The 25,164-nt window shown below is 46.2% G+C and overlaps 1 protein-coding gene across 1 annotated transcript in view; it reads left to right on the top strand.

Moving 5' to 3' along the window:
* LOC115086005 (zinc finger protein 850-like) overlaps positions 1 to 24,849 on the top strand; it is a 73,521-nt gene extending 48,672 nt beyond the window's left edge. The window contains 2 exon segments of the mRNA XM_029592586.1: positions 1,599 to 1,739; positions 20,240 to 24,849. Of these exon segments, the coding sequence (XP_029448446.1) occupies positions 1,599 to 1,739; positions 20,240 to 22,659 (2,561 nt within the window). The 3' untranslated portion in view covers positions 22,660 to 24,849.
* The last annotated feature ends 315 nt before the right edge of the window (positions 24,850 to 25,164 follow it).

Below are 25,164 nucleotides of genomic sequence, written 5' to 3'. Positions count from 1 at the left end.
CATGAAAACCTTCTCCATTACGGGTACCTCTCCAACATCCTCTTCAGTAAACATCGAAGCAAAGAAATCATTTAATCTTTCCGCGATGGCCTTATCTTCTCTAAGTGCCCCTTTAACCCCTTGATCATCTAACGGTCCAACTGACTCCCTCACAGGCTTTCTGCTTCGGATATATTTAAAAAAGTTTTTACTGTGAGTTTTTGCCTCTACAGCCAACTTCTTTTCAAATTCTCTCTTAGCCTGTCTTATCAATGTCTTACATTTAACTTGCCAATGTTTATGCTTTATCCTATTTTCTTCTGTTGGATCCTTCTTCCAATTTTTGAATGAAGATCTTTTGGCTAAAATAGCTTCTTTCACCTCCCCTTTTAACCATGCCGGTAATCGTTTTGCCTTCTCTGCTGCCACCTCTGGTGAGACTAATGCTGCAGTTATCTACTCTCTGCTGCCACCTCTGGTGAGACTGATGCTGCAGTTATCTACTCTCTGCTGCCACCTCTGGTGAGACTAATGCTGCAGTTATCTACTCTCTGCTGCCACCTCTGGTGAGACTGATGCTGCAGTTATCTACTCTCTGCTGCCACCTCTGGTTAGACTAATGCTGCAGTTATCTACTCTCTGCTGCCACCTCTGGTGAGACTGATGCTGCAGTTATCTGCTCTCTGCTGCCACCTCTGGTTAGACTAATGCTGCAGTTATCTACTCTCTGCTGCCACCTCTGGTGAGACTGATGCTGCAGTTATCTGCTCTCTGCTGCCACCTCTGGTGAGACTGATGCTGCAGTTATCTGCTCTCTGCTGCCACCTCTGGTGAGACTGATGCTGCAGTTATCTACTCTCTGCTGCCACCTCTGGTTAGACTAATGCTGCAGTTATCTGCTCTCTGCTGCCACCTCTGGTGAGACTGATGCTGCAGTTATCTGCTCTCTGCTGCCACCTCTGGTGAGACTAATGCTCTACAGGATTCTGCTCACTATCGCCATCTCTGGCGAACTCTGCAAGCTGCACAATAAAATGCACTTCCTGGATCTGTGCTATTGAGTCTAGCCCGGTGCTGCAGTTCCCCTCGGGGCTTCTCCCCCTGGGAGAAACCATCACTGCCGCCCCTGAGAATCCACCAAACACCCTTAAACCATAACATCCTCTCCCTGATCCTTCCCAGTCTCCCTCCCTCCAGCGCCTCCTCACCCTGCTCTCTCCCCACAATCCCTCCCTTTTCCCTCCTTCCTTCTCCCACCTCCCTGCTCTCCCCTCCTCCTTTCTTTTCCCCTCCCCCCCAGTCTCTCAGAGGCTGCAGAGTTACCCATTTTGGTTTTTATAAAGGGAACAGGACTTGGCTTTATTAATCAGCCAATTGCAACAACCCACGCCCTAGGACTACATTTCCCACAATTCCCAAAAAACTCAGTAAAGGCAGTGCAGGACTACATTTCCCAGCGTCCATCCCAACTAGATGGGCCATGGGGTCTTTTCCTACCGTCAAGTTTCGGTTTCTAACAGCTCCTTGTGCCGCGGCTGCAGTTCCCACTTCCTCTTCCTTGGTGATGTCACTTCCTGCTGGAAGGGGGCGGTGCTCCCTGTACAGAACGTGGTGCTGAGAGCGGAAGCTGAAAACCCTGAGACAGCAGCAGAGCCTGAATCTGCCCCCACCCGAGGGACGGTGCAGGGAGGGAGCCGGGGCTGGAAATCCTGCTCTGGAGAAGGGGCAGGAGAATGGCTGCAGGGCTTTCTGCTCAGCAGGTAGGAGACTGGCTGGAGGGGGGCAGGGGATGCAGCCTGGGACTGATCCCATCCCCCACCCCAGGGAGCGTGCAGGGAGGGAGCCGGGGCTGGAAATCCTGCTCTGGAGAAGGGGCAGGAGAATGGCTGCAGGGCTTTCTGCTCAGCAAGTAGGAGACTGGCAGGAGGGGGGCAGGGGATGCAGCCTGGGACTGATCCCATCCCCCACCCCAGGGAGCGTGCAGGGAGGGAGCCAGGGCTGGAAATCCTGCTCTGGAGAAGGGGCAGGAGAATGGCTGCAGGGCTTTCTGCTCAGCAGGTAGGAGGGGGGCAGGAGGGGGGCAGGGGATGCAGCCTGGGACTGCTCCCATCTCCCACCCCAGGGACCGTGCAGGGAGGGAGCCGGGGCTGGAAATCCTGCTCTGGAGAAGGGGCAGGAGAATGGCTGCAGGGCTTTCTGTTCCCATCCCCCCAGCCAGTCACTGAATCCATTCTTTGGGCTCCTTATTCTCTGCATCCGCTCAGGCTCTCCTTCATGCTTCTCTCCTCCTCATAAGGCAGCAGCAGCAGCTCCTCATTCTTAAGGACCCTCTCAGTTTCTGCTTCCTGTAATCTCTTTACCTTCCCCCTCGCACCTTTGCCTTTTTACACTGAGAGGTTGATACTTGAAGGGCTTGTCTGGGTAACCTTTCTAGTTGTCTTTAGATAACTGGAGATACAGATTTCTCCCCCTACTCTCCTGCGAACTTTGTTGGGGTTGCTCATAGCTCATTATTTGTAGAATATTTAGCTGGTGGAGGTGCTCTGGATAGGGTAAACTTTAGCTGGAGAGACTTGATGTTTGGTGATACCTGGATAAAGTTAGTCTGATTGGAGAAATCTCTGCCCTAAAGTAACCCAGATAACTTTTCCTGGGTGTAGTTTGTTTTTTGTAGGCCAGAAAGGAGAAAAGTGCATGGGGGTAACTTGCTGGTGCAGTGGTTACTACCCTTAACCAGTAAGCCTTTATACTGTTGATGCAACTTTCCTGGACTTACCCAGATCATGCCAGACCAGTGGGTTTATACCTCCCTACCAGCAGATGGAGGCAGAGGACAAACCCTCGAGGCACTGCTACATAAGCGAGACTGCCGCCTGCAGTCCCTCTGTATTCTCTGTCTCCAGCAGATGGTAGAGGTGCAAACCTGCAGTCCCTCCATATTCTCTGTTCTCCAGCAGATGGAGGCAGAGGACAAACCCTCGAGGCACTGCTACATAAGCGAGACTGCCGCCTGCAGTCCCTCCATATTCTCTGTTCTCCAGCAGATGGAGGCAGAGGACAAACCCTCGAGGGACTGCTACATAAGCGAGACTGCCGCCTGCAGTCCCTCCGTATTCTCTGTCTCCAGCAGATGGTAGAGGTGCAAACCTGCAATCCTGACTGATCTGGAAGTTTGAGAAGTGCTGCAGCTCCCCGATGTGTCAGGTTCTGGCGGCGGGGCCATCCCTTGGGTCGAGCCGGGCGAACTGGGGGTTGGATACCTCTGGCTGTTTCAGCCCACTGTTTCTGGGTCTCCTGATAGCCAGGGGACTGGCTCACTCTCTACACCCTGAGGTCCCCACCTCCCTCCCCTTATCATTGTGGTTGCCCTTCTCTGTACCTTCTCCATCGCAATTATATCTTTTTTGAAATGCGGCGACCAGAATTGTACACAGTATTCAAGGTGCGGTCTCACCATGGAGCGATACAGAGGCATTATGACATTTTCCGTTTTATTCATCATTCCTTTTCTAATAATTCCCAACATTCTGTTTGCTTTTTTTACTGCTGCAGCACACTGAGCCGATGATTTCAATGTGTTATCCACTATGACACCTAGATCTCTTTCTTGGGTTGTAGCACCTAATATGGAACCCAACATTGTGTAATTATAGCACGGGTTATTTTTCCCTATATGCATCACCTTGCACTTATCCACATTAAATTTCATCTGCCATTTGGATGCCCAATTTTCCAGTCTCACAAGGTCTTCCTGTAATGTATCACAATCTGCTTGTGATTTAACTACTCTGAACAATTTTGTGTCATCTGCAAATTTGATTATCTCACTCGTCGTATTTCTTTCCAGATCATTTATAAATATATTGAACAGTAAGGGTCCCAATACAGATCCCTGAGGCACTCCACTGTCCACTCCCTTCCACTGAGAAAATTGCCCATTTAATCCTACTCTCTGTTTCCTGTCTTTTAGCCAGTTTGTAATCCATGAAAGGACATCGCCACCTATCCCATGACTTTTTACTTTTCCTAGAAGCCTCTCATGAGGAACTTTGTCAAACGCCTTCTGAAAATCCAAGTATACTATATCTACCGGTTCACCTTTATCCACATGTTTATTAACTCCTTCAAAAAAGTGAAGCAGATTTGTGAGGCAAGACTTGCCCTGGGTAAAGCCATGCTGACTTTGTTCCATTAAACCATGTCTTTCTATATGTTCTGTGATTTTGATGTTTAGAACACTTTCCACTATTTTTCCTGGCACTGAAGTCAGGCTAACCGGTCTGTAGTTTCCTGGATCGCCCCTGGAGCCCTTTTTAAATATTGGGGTTACATTTGCTATCCTCCAGTCTTCAGGCACAATGGATGATTTTAATGATAGGTTACAAATTTTTACTAATAGGTCTGAAATTTCATTTTTTTAGTTCCAATAGAAACAAAGAGAATCGGTAGTTGAAAACGCCCTTTATTAGATGATGCCCGACTCTGGCCGAGTTTCGCTCTTTCTCACAGAGCTGCCTCAGGGGCAATCAGTTGAAGCAGGGCTATTGTCTGTAATGTTATCGTCTCAAAAGTATATTTATTTGTTTATTTTTAATTTTATATACCGGAATTCCTGTATACAGTACAAATCAGTCCGGTTTACATGAAACGAAAGGATTGCCCTGGTCTGGGAGGTCAGACCGGGTTTTTTTTTACAAAGAACATAGAACAATAACAATAAATCCTTAAATATTTTCATAAATTAAATAAAATTAGGCCAATTAGCATGTTGAACTTAAATTAAACGTAACATTAAATTGAAATTTAATTTTGGATAAAATTGTATATTATTAACTGTAATACAGAATATTCCCAAGTTCAGTCAGGATAAGGCGCTTAGTTACATTCTGGAGATTGGAACGCTTGCCTGAAGAGCCAGGTTTTTAACTTTTTTTTTAACTCTGGTAGACTGGGTTCGAGGCGTAGGTCTGGGGGGAGAGCGTTCCAATGGTGTGGTCCTGCAGTTGAAAGTGCTCTTTTTCTTAGTAATGATGTTGCTGGAGGGGCGAACAATGTGCCTCTGTAAGCGCTTCTGATGGGTCTGGAGGATAGGTGTGGACGAAGTTGAGTTTGGAGTGAGATAGGTGCGATGTTGTGTATTGCTTTATGAATAATGGTGAGGGTTTTAAAAAGGATTCTCTGTTTGATGGGTAGCCAGTGGAGGTTGCTCAGAATGGGGGAAATATGTTCTCTTTTATTAGTGTTAGTTAGGATTCTGGCTGCGGCGTTTTGTACCATCTGTAGAGGCTTGATACTGTTGGCAGGGAGGCCAAGTAGGATTGCGTTGCAGTAGTCTAGTTTTGAAAAAATAATGGATTGTAGGACGAGGCGAAAGTCATTGAAGTGAAGGAGTGGTTTTAACTTTTTGAGGACTTGTAGTTTATAGAAACAGTCCTTGGTGGTGGTATTTATAAATTTTTTTTAAGTTAAGTTGATTGTCAAGCCATGCTCCTAGATCCCTGACGTTTGAGGAGAGATAAATGTTTAATGAGGAGGGTTGCGAAAGGCTGGGTGAGTAGATACGTGGGTCTTGTGAGATAAGTAGCATCTCTGTTTTGCTGGAGTTTAAAATCAAGTTAAGGTTGGAGAGGAGTTGTTTAATTGGTTGTAAACAATCCTCCCAGAAGGAGAAGGTTTTTTGAATAGATTCTGTGATGGGTATGAGGATCTGGATGTCGTCTGCATAGAGGTAGTGCGTAAGCTTGAGATTTGATAGCAGATGGCAGAGGGGGAGGAGGTAAATGTTGAACAGGGTGGGTGAGAGAGATGAACCTTGTGGTACGCCTTGGTCTGATAGGATGGGTTCAGATTCCTTATAGTTTATTCTGACCTTGTAGAACCTGTTTGATAGGAACGATTTAAACCAACTGAGAGCAGTGCCTTTAATTCCTATGTTTGATAGTTGGTCTAAGAGTTGTGAGCACGTCACAACTGAGAGCAGTGCCTTTAATTCCTATGTTTGATAGTTGGTCTAAGAGTTGTGAGCACGTCAAACATCTGTAAGACCGCAAGTGAATTTCACTCTGCAGCCTTCTGCAACGATCAGATCGGGGTCTGTAACAAGTGCCGTCAAACAGCACCATTCACTCAAATTGACCGGTCTGTAGTTTCCTGGATTGCCCCTGGAGCCCTTTTTAAATATTGGGGTTACATTTGCTATCTTCTAGTCTTCAGGTACAATGGATGATTTTAATGATAGGTTACAAATTTTTACTAATAGGTCTGAAATTTCATTTTTTTAGTTCCTTCAGAACTCTGGGGTGTATACCATCCAGTCCAGGTGATTTACTACTCTTCAGTTTGTCAATCAGGCCTACCACATCTTCTAGGTTCACCGTGATTTGATTCAGTCCATCTGAATCATTACCCATGAAAACCTTCTCCATTAGGGGTACCTCCCCAACATCCTCTTCAGTAAACACCGAAGCAAAGAAATCATTTAATCTTTCCGCGATGGCCTTATCTTCTCTAAGTGCCCCTTTAATCCCTCGATCATCTAACGGTCCAACTGACTCCCTCACAGGCTTTCTGCTTTGGATATATTTTAAAAAGTTTTTACTGTGAGTTTTTGCCTCTACGGCCAACTTCTTTTCAAATTCTCTCTTAGCCTGTCTTATCAATGTCTTGCCGCCATCTTGGCTCCTCCCCGAGAGACCGGCGGACACAATTTCTAAGTCCGCTCTTGTGACGCTACCCTTTAAGGGTTCTCTTATTGGCAGTGAGTTGGAGAAAATGGCATTTAGATCAGAGGAGTCCCAGGTCCCTCATGCCAGAGAATATCAAGCAGGCAGCATGTCCCTTTGGGGCAAGAGGCTGCGCTAGAGACTACCGGTGTATTCCTCCTTATAGGGGAGTGACTTTTCAGAGGTCTCGAACTTTTGGCCCAGAAAGCCTCTGAAGAATGCGGACTCCAGAACAGTGCACCTTGATCTTCACAGTGAAGATCTGCAGTCTCACCTACTGGGGCAGAGATAGACGGACATCTATCTCGCTGACTTCAGAGGTAGGTCCAGATCATGTCGGGCCTTTGGGAAGTAATAAGAGAAGGCTACACTTTGGTCTGTTTTTGTTTTCTTCCGGAGGCCTTTACGATTTCTCCCTGCAAAGGATTCAATCGACATTTGCGGGTGACTCATTTCTGTTTGGAAACCCTGCGCTCTGTATTACTGGCAGTGCAATTGGGGGAATTTTCGTGTCTCTGGATCTGCTGCAGGTATTTCTGCATATTCCCATTCGCAGGGAACAACTGTTGTTCCTGCAGTTGCCATTCTAGGATGTTATGACCAGTAAAAGACTTCCCACGCACTACAGCCTGTCCAATAAGCTCTACCCCTACCCGCCCTACTTATCTTAAGTAACCCCCTTCCCCTCCCCCCACATGCAAACAACCATGGCAGCATACCCCATTCCAATTCTCAAGCAAAGAACTCTCCAACACATACCGCTCCACATCAACACTCCCACTACGCAACGCAAATCCCTCATATCCATCACAATCTCCCCTCTCACACAACTACTCAGCCTAACCACACTCTCCATCATCCTATTCAACTCAAAATCACTTGATAAAAAAGCCCCCATCCTTAATGACCTATTCATCGACTGTAAGCACGACATTTGTGCAGTCACTGAAACCTGGTTAAAACCTACTGACATAGTCCTCCTTAACCTTAACGGTTACTACCCCAAACCAAATAAGCCTGATACTTCACTTTCAATGCATATACAGCATAGTTCTCTGCTTCAACGGCAGGGAGAAGAAAAACTGATACTTCACACATCCAGCAGAGCTCTCTGCTTCAACGGCAGGGGAGAAGAAAAAAGGGTTCGCACTCACAAAGCGGGGAGTAGCTGGCTTGTTACGGCGGTTACTACCCCAAACCAAATGTGCCTGATACTTCACTTTCGATGCATATCCAGCATGGCTCTCTGCTTCAACGGCATGGGAAAAGAAAAACTGATGCTTCACGCATATCCAGCATAGCTTCAACGGCAGGGGAGAAGACTGATACATCACGCATTTCCAGCATAGCTCTCTGCTTCAACGGCAGGGGAGAAGAAAAACTGATACTTCATGCATATCCAGCATAGCTCTCTGCTTCAATGGCAGGGGAGAAGAAAAACTGATACTTCACGCATATCCAGCATAGCTCCCTGCTTCAACGGCAGGGGAGAAGAAAAACAACCAATAAGGGCTGTATAACATAGTCTGGGTAAAACAAATAAGCATGGGTGTAGCTTGCTTATTGCGGCGGTTACTACCCCTACTACCCCTAACTAATCAAGCTAGATATTTCACTTGGATGCAGCTCCATCACTGCTCTCTACATTATTGGTGGGGGTGGAAGGGAAATAGAACCAAGAGCTAAGAGACCTTGGAAGGGAAATAGAACCAAGAGCTAAGAGAAACAGATAAGTATGAGAGAAAAAATGTGTGAAGCTTGCTGGGCAGACTGGATGGGCCGTTTGGTCTTCTTCTGCCATCATTTCTATGTTTCTATGTAACCAACTTCCCACCCACCTATATGACCTCTACTCTATACCAAGACCCAAAAAAAAAGGCGGAGGCCTACTACTTGCTGCCGAAAAATATCTTAAATTAAACACTTAAGCACGGACTCCCCACCCAAACTAGAAATTGGTCTCTTTAAATCCCGAGAGCTACAAATATGCTTAGAATACGCCTCCCCAAACTACTTGAACAAAATCCCTCCCCACTCATTGAATACATTAGTTAACCTGAATACAGACACCCCTACTATCATCCTAGGAGACTTTAACCTCCACGTAGACGACCTCCATCCCTCCTCATCTTGCGATGCAGTACTCAACTCCTTGAAAGGTCTAGGTTTTCAGCAACTCATCAACACCCTAACACACAAAGCAGGACATTCACTCGACTTGCTCTTCAACTCCTCTATTCTCGCCCAGCAGCCCCCTTGCTGCACGCCCGTTCTCTGGTCCGACCATTCACTTATAAAAGCACACGTATCCATAAAGACCTCCTCTACAACCCCATCCAAGCACAACAATAGCATACAATTTAGGAAACCCTGCAATAAAGATGGCCTAATCGCTGCCCTCACAAACTCTCTCCACAAATGAAACCTCACCAACCCTGATGTAGCCTTCTCCTCTTGGACCACCATTACAACCAGCATAGCCAATAACCTCTTCCCCTTCACCACTAAGATAATAAATTCCACACAGTACACAACAGACATTACATAGTCAAAAATGGAAACTCAGAGTCCTCCCCCCAAACTACTCACCCAAGGCATCCCGCAAGGGTCCTCTCTACCCTCCACCCTATTTAACATTTACCTTCTTCCTCTCTGCCAGCTCCTCACAGAACTCGGCCTCCCACACTTCATCTTCGTGGACGATGTACAGATTCTCATTCCCATCAAGGAATCCCTATTAAAATCTGGGAGAACTGCCTTAACACAATAAACCACCTCCTCACCAACCTCCAACTTGCCCTTAACACAACAAAAACTGAACTCATCATCATCTCTCCACACAACATCTCCAATCGCCCTCCTGACAAGAACACCGCCCCCCCCCCCCCCCACACACACACACAACTACAACCTCCTTCCTTCAAAACACACGAAGCCTTGGAGTTACCATAGATACCCAACTTATCTTTAAAAAATGTATCAATACCACCATAAAAGACTCCTTTTTCAAACTCCATGTCTTTAAAAAAACTAAAACCCCTCCTCCACTTCAACGATTTTCGCACTGTCCTCCAAGCCACGATCCTCACAAAAATCAACTACTGCAACTCATTACTCCTTGGCCTCCCCGCCTCCACCATTAAACCATTACAAATCCTTCAAAATGAAGCAGCCAGAATTCTAACCAACTCTCGCAAATCAGATCACATCACCCCGACCCTTAAGGAACTACACTGGCTCCCAATTCCTGACCGTATACTCTACAACAGTGGTTCTCAACCTTTTTTCTGTCGGGACACACCTGACAGATGGTTCTCACATGCGTGACACACTGACCCATAATCATCAAGGGGCTAGATGTAAAAGCACAATTTGCATCCACGGGAACCCCCCTGACCCACAATAATGGATGTAAAGCAGAATTACGACATTCCCCATACAACTCACCCTACAAAAAAGATATTCTGGTTCTGGTGTCATCGCAGTAACAGCAACTCAAACTCCTTCTACTTCCAGGCTCAATAGCCCTACTTATGAAAAGACAGCAGTTTACCACCAATGCATGTCCTCTTGAGAAAACACAACAAATAAGACTGATAAAACGCTTACATGCTAGTAAAATATCTCATCTCCGTACCAGACACAGAACCGACCTAACATACTCCCAGGATCTGTAGTAATGCACATAAACTAATCCGCACACAGTTACACCTGTATTATGGAATACACTCAAACAGGAGCAACCCTATCTATGAAAAGGCAACACTACAAATATTAAATCAGGCTCTAAAAACCAATACACCTCTTATTAGGAAAACAGAACTAGCAAGCAGCTATAGATCCCCACACAGAAATAATTGTAAAACTACACTAATAAGCAGAATAAATGTTTCAAAACAGCTATGAACAGAATAACATCCAACAATTAAAAACTCATAAAAACTATTAAAAATTCTCCAAACACAATAAAATATTTCAAAAAAAGCAGACACATCACATAATATTAAATAATTAAAATGGCAGTCAATCAAGAAAAATAAACTTAAAAAGCCACCTTTACTTACCCCCTCCAGCAGCTCTCCTACTCCTCTTCCATGCAGGCCATAGCACACAGCAGAAGCAGCAGTAGAGGCTAAGCTCTATACTCATGGTCCTCTTCCTTAGTCCCATGTCTCTCACACACGCACCATACCAGTCATGCCCCCATGACCAGTTTCTGTCTCTCACACACCAATCATCTCCCAGTCTTTGACACACACACCAGTCACCTTCCTGAACAGTTTCTCTCATGCCATACACACACACACAGGCTTCCCACTCCTGTGTTCTACTTACATATACGGGCTTCTCACTCTCATAATCACTTTCTCTGTCTCACACACACACACTCACCAGTCTCTCACTCCCATGCTTGTTCTCTCCACATGCACAGGCTTCTCATTCCCATAATCACTTTTTTTCTCTCACAGACACACACAAACACACATCAGTCACCTGATCTCTCTCATGCATACACACACACAAGCTTCCCATTCCCATGTTCTCTTTCAGATATACAGGCTTCTCACTCCCTTGCTGTGTCTCACACACACCCAGGTTTCTCACTCCCATGCTCACTCTCTTCACATGCACAGGCTTCTCATTCCCATAATCACTTTCTCTCTGTTACACACACACACCAGTCTCTCTCTCATTTCCATGCTCGCTCTCCACTGCACAGGCTTCTCATTCCCTGAATCTCATTATTTCTCTCACATTCACACACACCAGTCTCTTTCTCTCACACACACAGTCACCTTACCAAGCAGTCTCTCGCTCGTGCATGCACACACACACAGGCTTCCCACTCCCATGCTCTCTCTCACATAATCAGGCTTCTCACTCCCATGCTTTTTCACACACCCCCCCCCGCAACACCAGGCTTCTTACTCCCATGCTTTCTCACACACACACACACACATCAGCTCTCTGACCAGTTTCTCTCAATCACACACATGCTCTCAATCAAATACATTCTCTCACTTACACACAGGCTGGCTGGCTGCTTCTCTCTCTTTCTCTCACTCACTTCCTCTACTCCCCCCCCCCCCAAGCAGAAATGGTAGCTGCAGCAGCCTCCTCCTCCAGCCCCCGCAGGCCAAGAAAGAAGAATCCCATCGGCCGCGGGAGGCTCATGCTGCTGTCTCCTTTCTCGATTAACGGCTGCTTCAATTGCTCGGGGGCCGATGCTGCAGCTGCTGCTGCTACTTTATCACGCGGCACGGTCTTTCTCCTTCCCACGCACCGCATATCAGTTCCGGGTCACGGGGGGGGGGGGGGGTGGGTGCAGGAAGAAGAAAAGGCCAGCCGCGGGTGCCACTGCTTCTTCTACCATCGCTGCCGTTCCTGCTGGGCTTGAACGTGCTGATAGCCCGGCGGCAACGGCAGCAGGGCAGAAAGAGCAGCGGGAGAGACCGGGAGCTCGCGACACACTAGTTGAGAATCGCTGCTCTACAAGACACTCTGTACTATACATAAAACCATTCACAACGACAATATGAACTGGCTCGATAATTCCCTTCGCCTATACGTCCCTTCACGCCCCACTAGAGCAGCTTATAAAGGCACCGTACGCATCCCCCCACACAGGACCTATCGCCTGATATCCAAAAAAGTGAGCCTTCTCTATAACAGGACCTACCCTCTGGAATTCTATGCCCCTGGACCTTCGTCTTGAAACCTGTATGCAAAAATTCAATTAAAAGCTAAAAACATGGCTCTTTAAGCAAGCTTTCCCTCTACCATAGCAGTACCTAGAATCTCACTACCCCCCCAAGCCCTGCCGCCCTTCCACTCCCTCCCTCTCACCCCCTTTCACCCTTATACCAGAAAAAAAAGAATAGAAGCCACCAACTGTAAATACTGTAAATTTTTGTTGCATGCCAAATGTTAATACTGTAAATACTTGTTGCCTTATTATCTTAAGCCCTTCTATTCCCCCACCTGGTTGCATTCCCTCTGTTAAATGTATTTTCTCTCTTGTTATAAGTTCTATGTAAACTGGTATGATGTCAACATGAACACCGGGATATAAAAAAAACATTAAATAAATAACAGAAGGTATATCTTGTTTCCTAAACCCAATTAATCTCAAAACCTAAGGAAACACTTCCAACTAAATATTTCACAAAAAGCAATAATGTATCATTTATTTCACACTGTATATTTATTAGAAAATTTTACAAACCTCAAATATATTACTCATTTAATTCTTTACACCACTTAAAATACATATAAACTGTTACTAAATGTAGTTTAGTAATGTAGTTTAGTTACTACATTACTAAACTGGTTCAAATCCTTCCTCCAAAATAGGCATTATAAAGTCAAGATTAACAGCAAAGAATCCCCCCCTTTCATCTCCTCCCTAGGAGTCCCTCATGGTTCTTCTTTATCCCCGACACTATTCAATATCTATCTTCACCCCTTTTGCAATCTACTCTCCGATCTGAAACTTACTCATTATCTGTATGCTGATGATGTTCAAATTCTGATACCGATCACTGATTCGCTGCAAAAAGCTCTTCTCTACTGGAATGCTTGCCTCACCCACATTAACAACCTCCTTTCAAAGCTGAATTTGTTACTCAACACTGAAAAAACAGAATACATCCTAATCACACAAGATGGCAGCGTACCACTAAACATCACTCAACAGCCTATGTCCCCTACTTTCTCACCCAAGGTAAGAAACCTCGGGGTAATCATAGACAGCCAAATGAACTTCTCTGGCTTCATCAACAACTCAGCGACTAGGACCCCTCCTCCATTTCCATGATTTTAGGTCAGTTTTACAAGCCATCATATTTTCCAAAATAGACTATTGCAACTCTCTACTTCACGGCCTGCCTGATATTTCACTTAAACCTCTCCAGCTTCTACAGAACGCCACAGCCAGGATCCTTACAAAATCCAATAAGAGGGATCATATAACTCCAATTTTAAAGAATCTTCATTGGCTACCAATTAAGTTCAGAATCCTTCATAAACTACTAACAGTCATCCACAAAGCCATTCACAATATTACTCCTCTAGATCTTACAATACCTCTGCAACTCCACACCTCGGTCCGTCCAATTAGACTGGCCCAGAGAGGCACTCTTCAAGCACCTACCACCAAGACCTCCCTCAGTAAGAGAGCTATATCCGTCTCGGGCCCCAAGCAATGGAACCTGCTCCCTCCTGAACTGAGGCTGGAACGATGTCCAATCACCTTTAAGAAGAGACTTAAGACTTTGTTGTTCGAACAAGCCTTCCCATAACGACTCACTTCAGCCTTGGCTCTTATCCACATCATGAGGACTCTATCCAACGTGTTGCCTTTATAGTTCCCCCCCCCCCCCATTTAATGTCCCTGCTTTTGCCCAAGTTTCACAGTCCCAATTCTCTATACTTTCTGCACCTATTTTATGTTTTTCCAGGTTATTCCACCCTGTTCATTGTAAAACAAGACTTGTCTCTGTTATTTTTTGCTGGTTGTAATGTAAACCGAAGTGATAATTAATCTTGTTAATTGAACCTTGGTATATAAAAGTTATAAATAAATATAAAGGACATATCCATCATTGACCCCACTCACACCGTACATACTAAAATTATCATCATTCAAATCCTGAGACTCAGGCAAAACAGAGGATCCTGTTTTGTTGGGGTTGGATTTGAATGGGATGATTGTTTGAAAGATTGCAATAGAAACCCTGCTACGGATTGGGCCCAATGTCTGTGGTATACCGATCTGCAGTAGCTGCTGGTGGGCAGACCTCTTAGGCTACCGCCCGGGAAGGATGTACGGCTGTAGGGACCCATTCTACATGACAATCCGGGTCGATTTTCTTTTACACTTTGGCCCTTGAGAGGGCTCAAGTTATTGAAGCATGGTTATTCTGCTGCAGTGCTTTCACTGTGCATCAGGCTAAAATAAAAATATATATATCTTAATTTCTATATCTCTAGTTCATGTGAGAGTTGGGTGAATTATCGAGGCCTTGTGTAAGGAGCAAGGTTCTCAGCCTCCCAAAGTGGAAATCTTGATTAATTTTGGAGTTTTTCAGGACAGATTGCTTAAAGGCTTGGACCTTAACTCCTTGAAGGTTCAAGTGGCAGCACTCACCTATAATAGGAGCCGAGTTCTTCGTTGGTTTTTGTCTCCCCATCCGGATGTGTCTCGGTTCTTGAAGGAAGTTAAGCATCTTCGTCCTCCCTTGTGGCTACCAGTGTCCTTATGGTAACTTAATCTGATTGTGGATTCCTTTCAAGTCCTACTTTTCAACTGCAACATAGCTTCTTCTTGAAGGTACTTACCTTGAAGACTGTTTGTTCTAGGGGTAATCTGCTCAGCACGTCGAGTTTCTGAGCTCCAGTCTTTTTCTTGCCATGAGCCGTTCCTGCCTGTGACTCTGAGGATGGTACAGCTTCGGACTCTACCTTCTTTTGGCTGAAATTGGTTTCAGAATTTTATTTGACTCTGTTTATTTCCCTGGCCACACTGGAAAGGAATACAGAGGAGAGTGAATATCGTCTCTTGCATGCTCTGGCTGTCAAGTGGCATCTGATGCAGTACTTGGAGGTAATTATTTCTCTCAGTAAGTCTGGTCAACTATGCTCCATGGTGGATGTAAACAGGTTGAGCCAGCGGCGCGGGCAGCTATAGTCCATTATTGAATTTTGGGCACAGGAGGACACCGGCCTTGGCATATGCGATGTTGCTGGGTCCCTGGGCAGTTTGGTACATCCCACTGGTGTGGATTGGCCTGCCTGAGTGAACAGGAAGGAGGAATTTCTACTTACCTGATAAAATTAAAATAAAATAAAAATTTCCTTTCCTCTAAGGAAGGCAGGCTGATCCACAGTCCATCCTCGGCTGCCGTCTTGCTTTCAGTTTGTCCTTTAGGTACAAACGACGAGTGTTATATCTGTTACTCGTTTGAGGACTGGTAAGTGTCATGACCAGCTCGACTGAGCTCAGTGTTCTCACTTGGTTGGAAGCATAAGTGGTTATATTCAAGAATAATCAGTTTGTCCACAGTTTGGCTTTTCCAGAGAATACTTGCAGGCTGATGTCGGGACAGGGCTATAGGTCTGTGCCATCAGCTTTTGCTCTGTCTCCACCTGCTGGTAGAGGTGCATAACCCATTTGTGTGGATTGACCTGCCTGATTGCAGAAGAAAGGAAATTATCAGGTAAGTGTAATTTCTCCTTTCCTTTTCCCTGCACAGAAGGAAACCAAACAGCTGTTTGAGATTTGGGGCACGATCCCTGTGTGCCCATGGTTTGCAACACCCCTGAATACAGAATTAGTACATCACAATGGGAGAAATGTCACTGCCCAGGACACCAAACTCTTCCTGCTCTGTTAGGATTTAGCACAGGGAGTCCTCCTGATGGAATAGAACCTGATGTTCTGGATAATGCTCTTTTAGCTTCCTTTTATTATAATGTGATTTATCCATGTAATGACATTTCATATTCTCTGTCTCTGGTATTTGAGAATATTTTTCAGTTTGAAAACCCTGGGGTCTAGGGAGGAAACTGATTCTAGGGGCAACACAGAGGAAACATATCTGGCATTTCTTGGGGAAGAGGGGTCCTGGTGTCCTCTTTTCCATGATAAAATGTTAGGAGAATAAATCCAGCTGAGATCTAATGCACGCTGAGCCCCTCCACGTGTCACTGACTGTTTCTGGTTTGTGTTTCAGGTGCCGGTGACGTTTGAGGACATCTCTGTCTCTTTCTCCCAGGAGGAGTGGGGGTATTTAAATGAAGGGCAGAAGGAGCTTTACAGGGAGGTGATGAAGGAGAATTATGAGACCCTGATCTCCCTGGGTAAGGATTGCATTATCTGAATCTTTATCAGTCACAGGGGCTGTTTTACTGAAGGTCGTCTGTGACTTTTCTCCTGACTCCAGCTCAAGCATTGCTCTGTGTCTGAGCTGGCACCTGAGATTGGTTGTTTGGATCTTCTCATGTGAGACCGGCCCCTACGAGGCAGTCTAGGAATTTATCTCCGATGTCTTACATGAGGCACTTGCTGGGGAGCATCCACAAAGTTTCTCAAGGGACTTTACTGAGCCCTCAGCAGCAGGCCCAGGACTACTGATCCCACCTGTCCGGATACAGAACTGAATGGGCCAAATTTTAAAAGCGTTACTCGCACTAAAAGATGAATACGTGGCCACACGTGAGCGACATGAATTTCAAAAGATTCTAATTACTTGCTCGTGCCAAAAAAGGGGCAGGGCCAGCAGTTAAGTGTGTAAATCCGGCGGCCGCATCTCGTGGCGCACTGTTAGCTGCGTATATTTCCTGCTGCTCCTGATGAGGTGTAAGTCTGCAGAAATCACTTTTTAGGACTAACACGATAGGGTGAGGGGTCTTGCTCAACTGGGGGGAGTGCAGGATGAAAAACTAGAAGGGTCTGGATGACCCTGAGAGAGACTGGGCAAACTGGTGGGCTAATGGGTAAAACTGGGAATGGCTTTAACCTGAGCAGGGTTTAAAATCCTCTTCCCTGCAAGCGTTAAAGCCGACAAATTCTTAAGGAAGGAATGTGCTTTACATCTGCTCGAGTACACATGCTAGGAGTATTTTACATCATACACACGTACTTGTGCACGTGATTTAAAACTCCAGCGTATCTTTGCTCATTAGCCCCCATGTGCACATATGGTCGCATGCATTCTTGTTTTACAATTAGCTGAATATGAACAGCAGGATACAAGAGGTCTGAGCTTGCTTCATGACTGTCATTATCCCGTGACATACTTAGCCTTGCACTGATATAATAGGGAGGCTTCAGCTTGTCTGCATACTTCTAGCTGTCCCATGGCCATTTTTCCCTTCTCCCCTACCTATGGATCCATTCTCTTTCCCCTTCCTGTTGCTAACCCTACCCAATCTCATTCCCCACTTCTGTCCATTGGGAACATCAGGTACCCTCTCAGCCTCCCATATTCTCCACCTCCTCGGCCATTCTGTCTTCGGCCTTGTCCATTGCTTTACAAAGTTTTCTTCCTCTCACCCTAAGAGAATCTCACTGTCTTTACTGTCATCATACCTGCCCTTCTCTGGATATCAATCTCAGTCCTGTCCCTCCGTGGTAACTCTCATCCTTCCCCCTCTAAGCTTATCCTACCCCCCACTCTCCTCCCTCTTCTCTCCCTCTCAGGTTTTATCTATGGAGTATCTGCTGTTTCCAGCAAGCTCGCCTACGTTCCTGACCTCTTATCTCTCATTCTCTCCATCTTCTCTCTCTCTTCTGTTTATCCTGCTGTTATTTTTTATATTCTGTTACAGTTTTCATCTCCAACACTTCCAAGAGCTAATTCCAGGCATCCACCACACTCTGACCAAAAAATATCTCTTGATATTCTTCCTAGTCTCCCCCCTTGGAACTTTGCTCTACAAATTATTTTCCATTCAAAAGACATTTACTTCTTGAGCATTATTACCTTTCAGGTATGTAAGTGTCTCTATCCATCTCCCCCTTTCTCCTCTCCTCTAGGTTATACGTATTTAGGAGCTCATCTCATAAGGCTTTTGGTGTAAACCTCATCCAGGGTGATCCAGTACCGAGCGGTAGGAAGAGCTGCGTTAGTGCCTACGGCACCCGCGGTTACCGCCCGCACAGTGCAGCTCACCTACCGCTCGATCCTGAAGCCTAATTATATGTAAATGTAAGCCGCGTCCGAAAAGCCTTAGTCCCGCGCAACCCAGGATACTGGATAGAGCGCCTATACAGGATCCTGGGTGCACGGGCCTAAGGCTTCACGCCACGCTGGTATCTGTCATTTCAAATGTCATTTGAAATGACAGATACCAGGAAGTCTGGTCCGATCGGATGCAAAAAATAAGTTGCTTCGCCGCTGTCATCTCTCTCCCCTCCTCCCGAAGCAGGCCTTGCTCCGGGAGGTGGAGAGAGAGATGACAGTGGCGAAGCAACTTACTTTTCCATCTGATCTGACCCGACAGCGCTTCTCCCCCCCTCCCGGAGCAAGGCCTGCTTCGGGAGGAGGGGAGAGAGATGACAGCGGCGAAGCTTTCCCCCAGCCCGGACCCAACCCGGACCCCGGACCCGACCTGACCGCTGTCAGTCTGTTCTCCCTCCTCCCGGAGCAAGGCTGCTTTCGCGCCCTGCTCCGGGAGGGGGGAGAAGAGGTGACAGCGGCGAAGCAAAAAAAAAAAAAGGGGAGCAAACTTTGTTTTTTTTCAAAAGCGACTTACTTTTGGGATCTGTCAAGATCCCAAAAGTAAGTCGCTTTTGGACGCCGGCAAAACTTATCTTTTTTGCAGCCATCAGCAGGAACACGATCTGGCTCCTGTAGCTCCTCCCAACAAGATGGCCGCCTGCACGGGAAAGCGTACAATTGGCCGCTGAAGACGTGACGTCACGACGTTTGGCGTCACGGGATGTGACGCCACATCTTCAGCGGCCAATTGTACGCTTTCCCCGTGCAGGCGGCCATCTTGTTGGGAGGAGCTACGGGAGCCAGATCGTGTTCCTGCTGATGGCTGATGGCTGCAAAAAAAGATAAGTTTTGCCGGCGTCCAAAAGCGACTTACTTTTGGGATCTTGACAGATCCCAAAAGTAAGTCGCTTTTGAAAAAAAAACAAAATTGTCAATTTTGAAAAAAAAAAACCAAAATTGCTTTTGGTTTTTTTTTAGCTTCGCCGCTCAGTTTCTATTTTCCCCCGTCCCAGAGCAAGGCTGCTTTTCGCGCCCTGCTCCGGGAGGGGGGAGAAGAACTGAAGCGGCGAAGCAACTTACTTGCATGGGGGAAAGCGGTCTCCGTGGCAGCCCCAGTCCTCTCCCCTCCTCCCGAAGCCAAAAAAAAAAAAGCGAAAAAAACGTTGCAGCCCCCCTCCGATGTCCGGAGGGGGCTGCAACGTTTTTTTCGCTTTTTTTTGGCTTCGGGAGGAGGGGAGAGGACTGGGGCTGCCACGGAGACCGGCACCCATGATCGCGGCCGGGGCAGGTGAGCGGGGGCTGGGGGAAAGCTTGCCACCTACCCTTACCCATGCCTCTACCGCCTGGGTCAGGGTAGGCGGTAAGTTTGCAGGTTAAATGCGCGACAAAACGGCAGGGAAAGGTAGCGATAGTCGGGGCGCGGGTTACGGGATGCTAGGGGAATAGCTAATTGGCTCGTTTGCATGCAATATCGCGCTAATTTGCTCGTTTGCATGCAATATACATGCCGCGGGTGGAAGGGGTTGCCCGGGGAATTTAGGATGCGGTAGGAGTAGGTTAAAGGGGATTCGGGATCGCAGGAAGGGCTAACGCGGCCGAAACGTGAGTTAAAAGCGGCTTAGGAGCAGGGTAAACGCGGCCGCACTTTACAGGATAGGCCTGATTGTTAGAAGTTTTTCATGGTCACCAGTGGTTGGTCAGAAATGCACTGCTCTGTCACTGTGTGACACTGCCAGAACAATGAGTATAGGATCAGAAACCCAGATCCATTTGCATGGTCACTAATGCATGATTAATGTCTTCTTCTATCACCAGCAAGTGATGAGGTCACACAGCACATAAAAGAGGAGAATCAAGAAGAACATCCTATGGAAGAAGGACTGATCCCAAGAGAATCAGGAAATGTCTGTGAGAATGTTTCACAGGGGACTGAGAGGAGAAACACAAGGAATAGTCAGCAGGAGTCTGAGAAGAAGCAGGGAGAGCCGACAGGAGACTCACGGGAGGGAGTCACTGCATGTGAGATGGAGGTCAAAGTCATCCCTGAGCAGCAGAGACACTGGAGCACAGAGTGCCCCTTCCAGAGCAATAACAGTGATCAAAAGGCTTCTGACCTTCACCAGAGGGAGCAGAAAGGGAGGAAATCCTTAGCGGGTGACTCCTGTGGTAAAAGCTCTGGTAAGGAATCACATTTAATATTGCACCAGAAATCCCACCCACTCCAACCATTATTTCTTTGCAATAAATGTGGGAAAAGCTTCAGTCAGAAGAAAAATCTAGAAGTGCACCTAAACATACATAAAACAGAGCAAACCATCTTCTGCCGTGACTGGAGGCAAAGTTTAATTAGTAAGTATAACCTAACCTTACATCACAAAATCCACACTGGAGGGAGACCCTTCTCTTGCACTAAATGTGGAAAATGTTTTATTAGGAAGAAAAACCTCACACATCACCATCAACTCCATATTGGAAAAAAACCATTTACCTGCGCTGAATGTGGGAAAAGCTTCCCTCGTAAGGATAAGCTAAAGTTACACCAGGGCATCCACCCAGGTGAGAGACCATTCTCCTGTACTGAATGTGGAAAACGTTACATTAGCAAATACTTCTCCCCCCACCAGAAACTCTGCGCCGGTGAGAAACCATTCTCATGTACGGAATGTAACAAAAGCTTCCATGAGAAGGGTGTGCTCACAAGCCACATGAGAATCCACACAGGGGAGCGACCATTCTCATGTAGTGAATGTAATAAAAGCTTCCCTCAGAAGGGTTCCCTCACAAAACACATGAGAATCCACACAGGGGAACGACCATTCTCATGTACTGAATGTAATAAAAGCTTCATGGCACAGGGTACCCTCACAATACACCTGAGAATGCACACAGGGGAGCGACCATTCTCATGTACTGAATGTAATAAAAGATTCCCTGAGAAGGGTGCACTCACAAAACACATGAGAATCCACACAGGGGAGCGACCATTTTCATGTACTGAATGTAATAAAAGATTCCCTGATAAGGGTGCCCTCGCAGTACACATGAGAAGCCACACAGGGATGCGACCATTCTCATGTACTGAATGTAATAAAAGATTCCCTAAGAAGGATGCCCTCACAACACACATGAGAAGCCACACAGGGGAGCAACCATTCTCATGTAGTGAATGTAATAAAAGCTTCACCCAGAAGGGTTCCCTCACAAAACACATGAGAATCCACACAGGGGAGCGACCATTCTCATGTACTGAATGTAATAAAAGTTTCCCTGTGAAAGTTTACCTCACAAAACACATGAGAATCCACACAGGGGAGCAACCATTCTCATGTACTGAATGTAATAAAAGCTTCATGGCACAGGGTACCCTCACAATACACATGAGAATCCACACAGGGGAGCGACCATTCTCATGTACTGAATGTAATAAAAGCTTCCCTGTGAAGGCATCCCTCACAACACACATGAGAATCCACACAGGGGAGCAACCATTCTCATGTACTGAATGTAATAAAAGATTCCCTGAGAAGGGTGCACTCACAAGACACATGAGAATCCACACAGGGGAGCAACCATTCTCATGTACTGAATGTAATAAAAGCTTCCCTGTGAAGGGTGCCCTCACAACACACATGAGAATCCACACAGGGGAGCGACCATTCTCATGTACTGAATGTAATAGAAGCTTCACGCAGAAGGCTAACCTCACACAACACATGAGAATCCACACCGGGGAGCGACCATTCTCATGTACTGAATGTAATAAAAGATTCCCTGAGAAGGGTACCCTCAGAAGACACATGAGAATCCACACAGGGGAGCGACCACTCTCATGTACTGAATGTAATAAAAGCTTCCCGGAGAAGGGTGCCCTCACAAAACACATGAGAATCCACACAGGGGAGCGACCATTCTCATGTACTGAATGTAATAAAAGCTTCACTGAGAAGGGTACCCTCACAAAACACATGAGAATCCACACAGGGGAGGGACCATTCTCATGTACTAAATGTAATAAAAGCTTCCCTGTGAAGGCATCCCTCACAAGACACATGAGAATCCACACAGGGGAGCGACCATTCTCATGTACTGAATGTAATAAAAGCTTCCCTGTGAAGGCATCCCTCACAAGACACACGAGAAGCCACACAGGGGAGTGACTATTCTCATGCATTGAATGTAATAAAAGCTTCATGCAGAAGGGTCATCACACAACACACATGAAAACTCACACATAAGAGAGGCCATTCTCATGGATTAAATATGGAAGGTCCTTTATTAGGAAGCAAAATCTCTCAAAACACCAGAAAATCCATTTGCCCCCCTAGAAACCATTTACATGACCTCAGTGTGGGTAAAGCTTTCATGCTAAACATACACTTAGGGGTAGATTTTCACAGCAGCGCATGCGCCAAACTTGCAAAATATGCACGGCGAGTGTGAAAAATCTTTCCTTACTACGGCAGACGTCCCAACACCCGAAAATCCACACAGGAGAGAGACCCTTCTCATGTACCAAATGTGGAAAATGTACATTAGGGAGTCTGTGCTCTCACCACACCAGAAAGTTCACACTGGAGTCCTAAGTGGAGGAAAAGCTTCCTTCCTAAGTTTACATTAATCTCAAACAGGAAAGTTTTAACAGATGAGAGACCTTATTCATATAATGAGTATAATAAAACATTCTCACAGAAGACATGAAAATTCACGCAGGGGAGACCTGAGATCATCCCCAATAAACCCTGACTTACAAAGGAGGTTCATTCTGATCAAGGTCTGCAGAAACTCATATGGAGACCCTGCCCCGAGAGAGACCATTCCCATGCAATAAATGTAGAAGATGCTTCATTAGGAACGCTCGCCTCTCCCCGTTCCCAAAAATGCACACAGGTGACACGTGATGACATTTAACAAATGCTGCAAAGACGAAGAAAATGTGCCAGAGCGATACAGAAATTGTTTGAATTATACTGAGTGCCACGGGTCTGATGTATCGAGACGCTCCCTGTGCATAGAACTCCCCATGGACTCCAGCAGGAAATTCCCTTTCACACAATGTGAGTGCTATGAGGGATTAGCAGTGAATTGGAGAGACTAAGATCAGACTCGGCCAGGGCCACTTTCACCCAGCAGTCTCCTCCATCTCTCCTGCCCCATTAATCTGATGCTGCTGCAGCTTTACTCCTTGTTGGCTGATGGGAGGGCAGTCGCATGCTGCTTCCTCGTTCTGGCCCATGCAGGCCAATGCATGCACATCTCTACCTTTTTCTAGCCCTCGTAGGACCATGCAAGAGCAGCTTGAGGCTACTTCCACCTTCTGACCCTTGCAGGTTGGTGCCAGTGTGGTATTAAGGGCTTTGTGCTATGGGTAGAGCTGGTACAAGAGTATTGAATACCCTAAGTTAGCCTTACTCTTTCTCCCAAAATGATGTCAGGTTCATTAGACCCTCCCCTGAGATAAATTCATCATTCATTATGAAACCCACCACTACCATCTCAGTACAATCCTGTAACAATGGGTATTGTTAAATATGAAACTGCTTTATAAATATACAAATATGTGTCAGAAATCATGTCGGCATCTAATGAAGGGGTAAGCTCAGAGTTTGGGGGTTTTTTGGACGGGTTAGACAAAGGTTGCCAACTTTTCCACCAACCAGGATTACATGCTTGTGTACTGGGTGCCTCCCCTTATTTGCATCTAATTACATTTATTTACCCCTCAGCCCCTGAATTTGCCTCCTCTTTTACTCTTCTGTCTGTTCCTTGTGCCACCACTGTCTCTTCCCTCTGCTGTTTTATCTCCCTTATCTGCTCTCTCTGCCCTTCTCTCTCCCCTCTGTCTCTTATCCTCCTCCAGGCCCTGTTCCCTCCTCTGTTTCTCCCATGTGCCCATGCTCCCCCTCTCCCCTCCATTCCCTGTGACTGCCCCCGTTATGGGATTATTTTGCTTGAATGTCACTCTTGAACTGAAAGCTACAGAGAGAATGAACGGAGGCGTATAGAGAACCAGTTCTGGGCCAGGCCAATTCAGAACCGCTTAACCTGAATTACAAATATGCAGGGATGCAGAGGACTGTGCCTGACACCTAATACCCCTGTACAATTGCTTTGGTGACCTCTGACATAATCCACTTTCAAGTTGTTTCTTCCTACGTGGCTGTCCAGTAACGCAGCAAAGCACAAGATAAAAGGACTGACCCAAGCAAGCAGAAGAGACGCTGCCAGCCTGCACTTCTCTGTACTGGACTGTTTACCTAAGAGATAGGCCAGGCCATATTATTATCATTTCTATTATCTAATGTATATTCTGATTGATTACCTTCTCTGATTATTGTAATCAGCCCTTTAGTGTTATTTGTACCAATCCCCTTTGTCTAATTATTCCTATAAGCTAATAATAAATCCATTATTTCTTTTACCTGGCACTCAGGTGTTCTAACTCAATGTGTGTGTGTGAGAGAGAGAGAAGAGTATTAAAGTAAACCTTGTTACTGGTGCAAGCCCTGTCAGTCACTAATATAAGGCGAGTGATCCTAGTCTCAGTCTGAATCTGGAACATCCTTCCCTCTTGTTCCCACCCTTACTGCCTCTCTGTTTCCCCTGTGGATTAAGCAGCTCTCTGCTCACCTCCCAGCGCACAGTGGAGGTGACAGTGAGGACTTTTTCTTCTGGGCTGACAGAGGTGGAGAAGTTAGAGCAGCTGGGAGCTACTGCCAATGAGGAGGGGGAAACTGAGCAAT

Source organism: Rhinatrema bivittatum, chromosome 2 (genome assembly GCF_901001135.1).
Source record: "Rhinatrema bivittatum chromosome 2, aRhiBiv1.1, whole genome shotgun sequence".
NCBI lineage: Eukaryota > Metazoa > Chordata > Amphibia > Gymnophiona > Rhinatrematidae > Rhinatrema > Rhinatrema bivittatum.
Note: the sequence above shows the minus strand (reverse complement) of the source record. Positions and strands in the feature narration are given on the sequence as shown.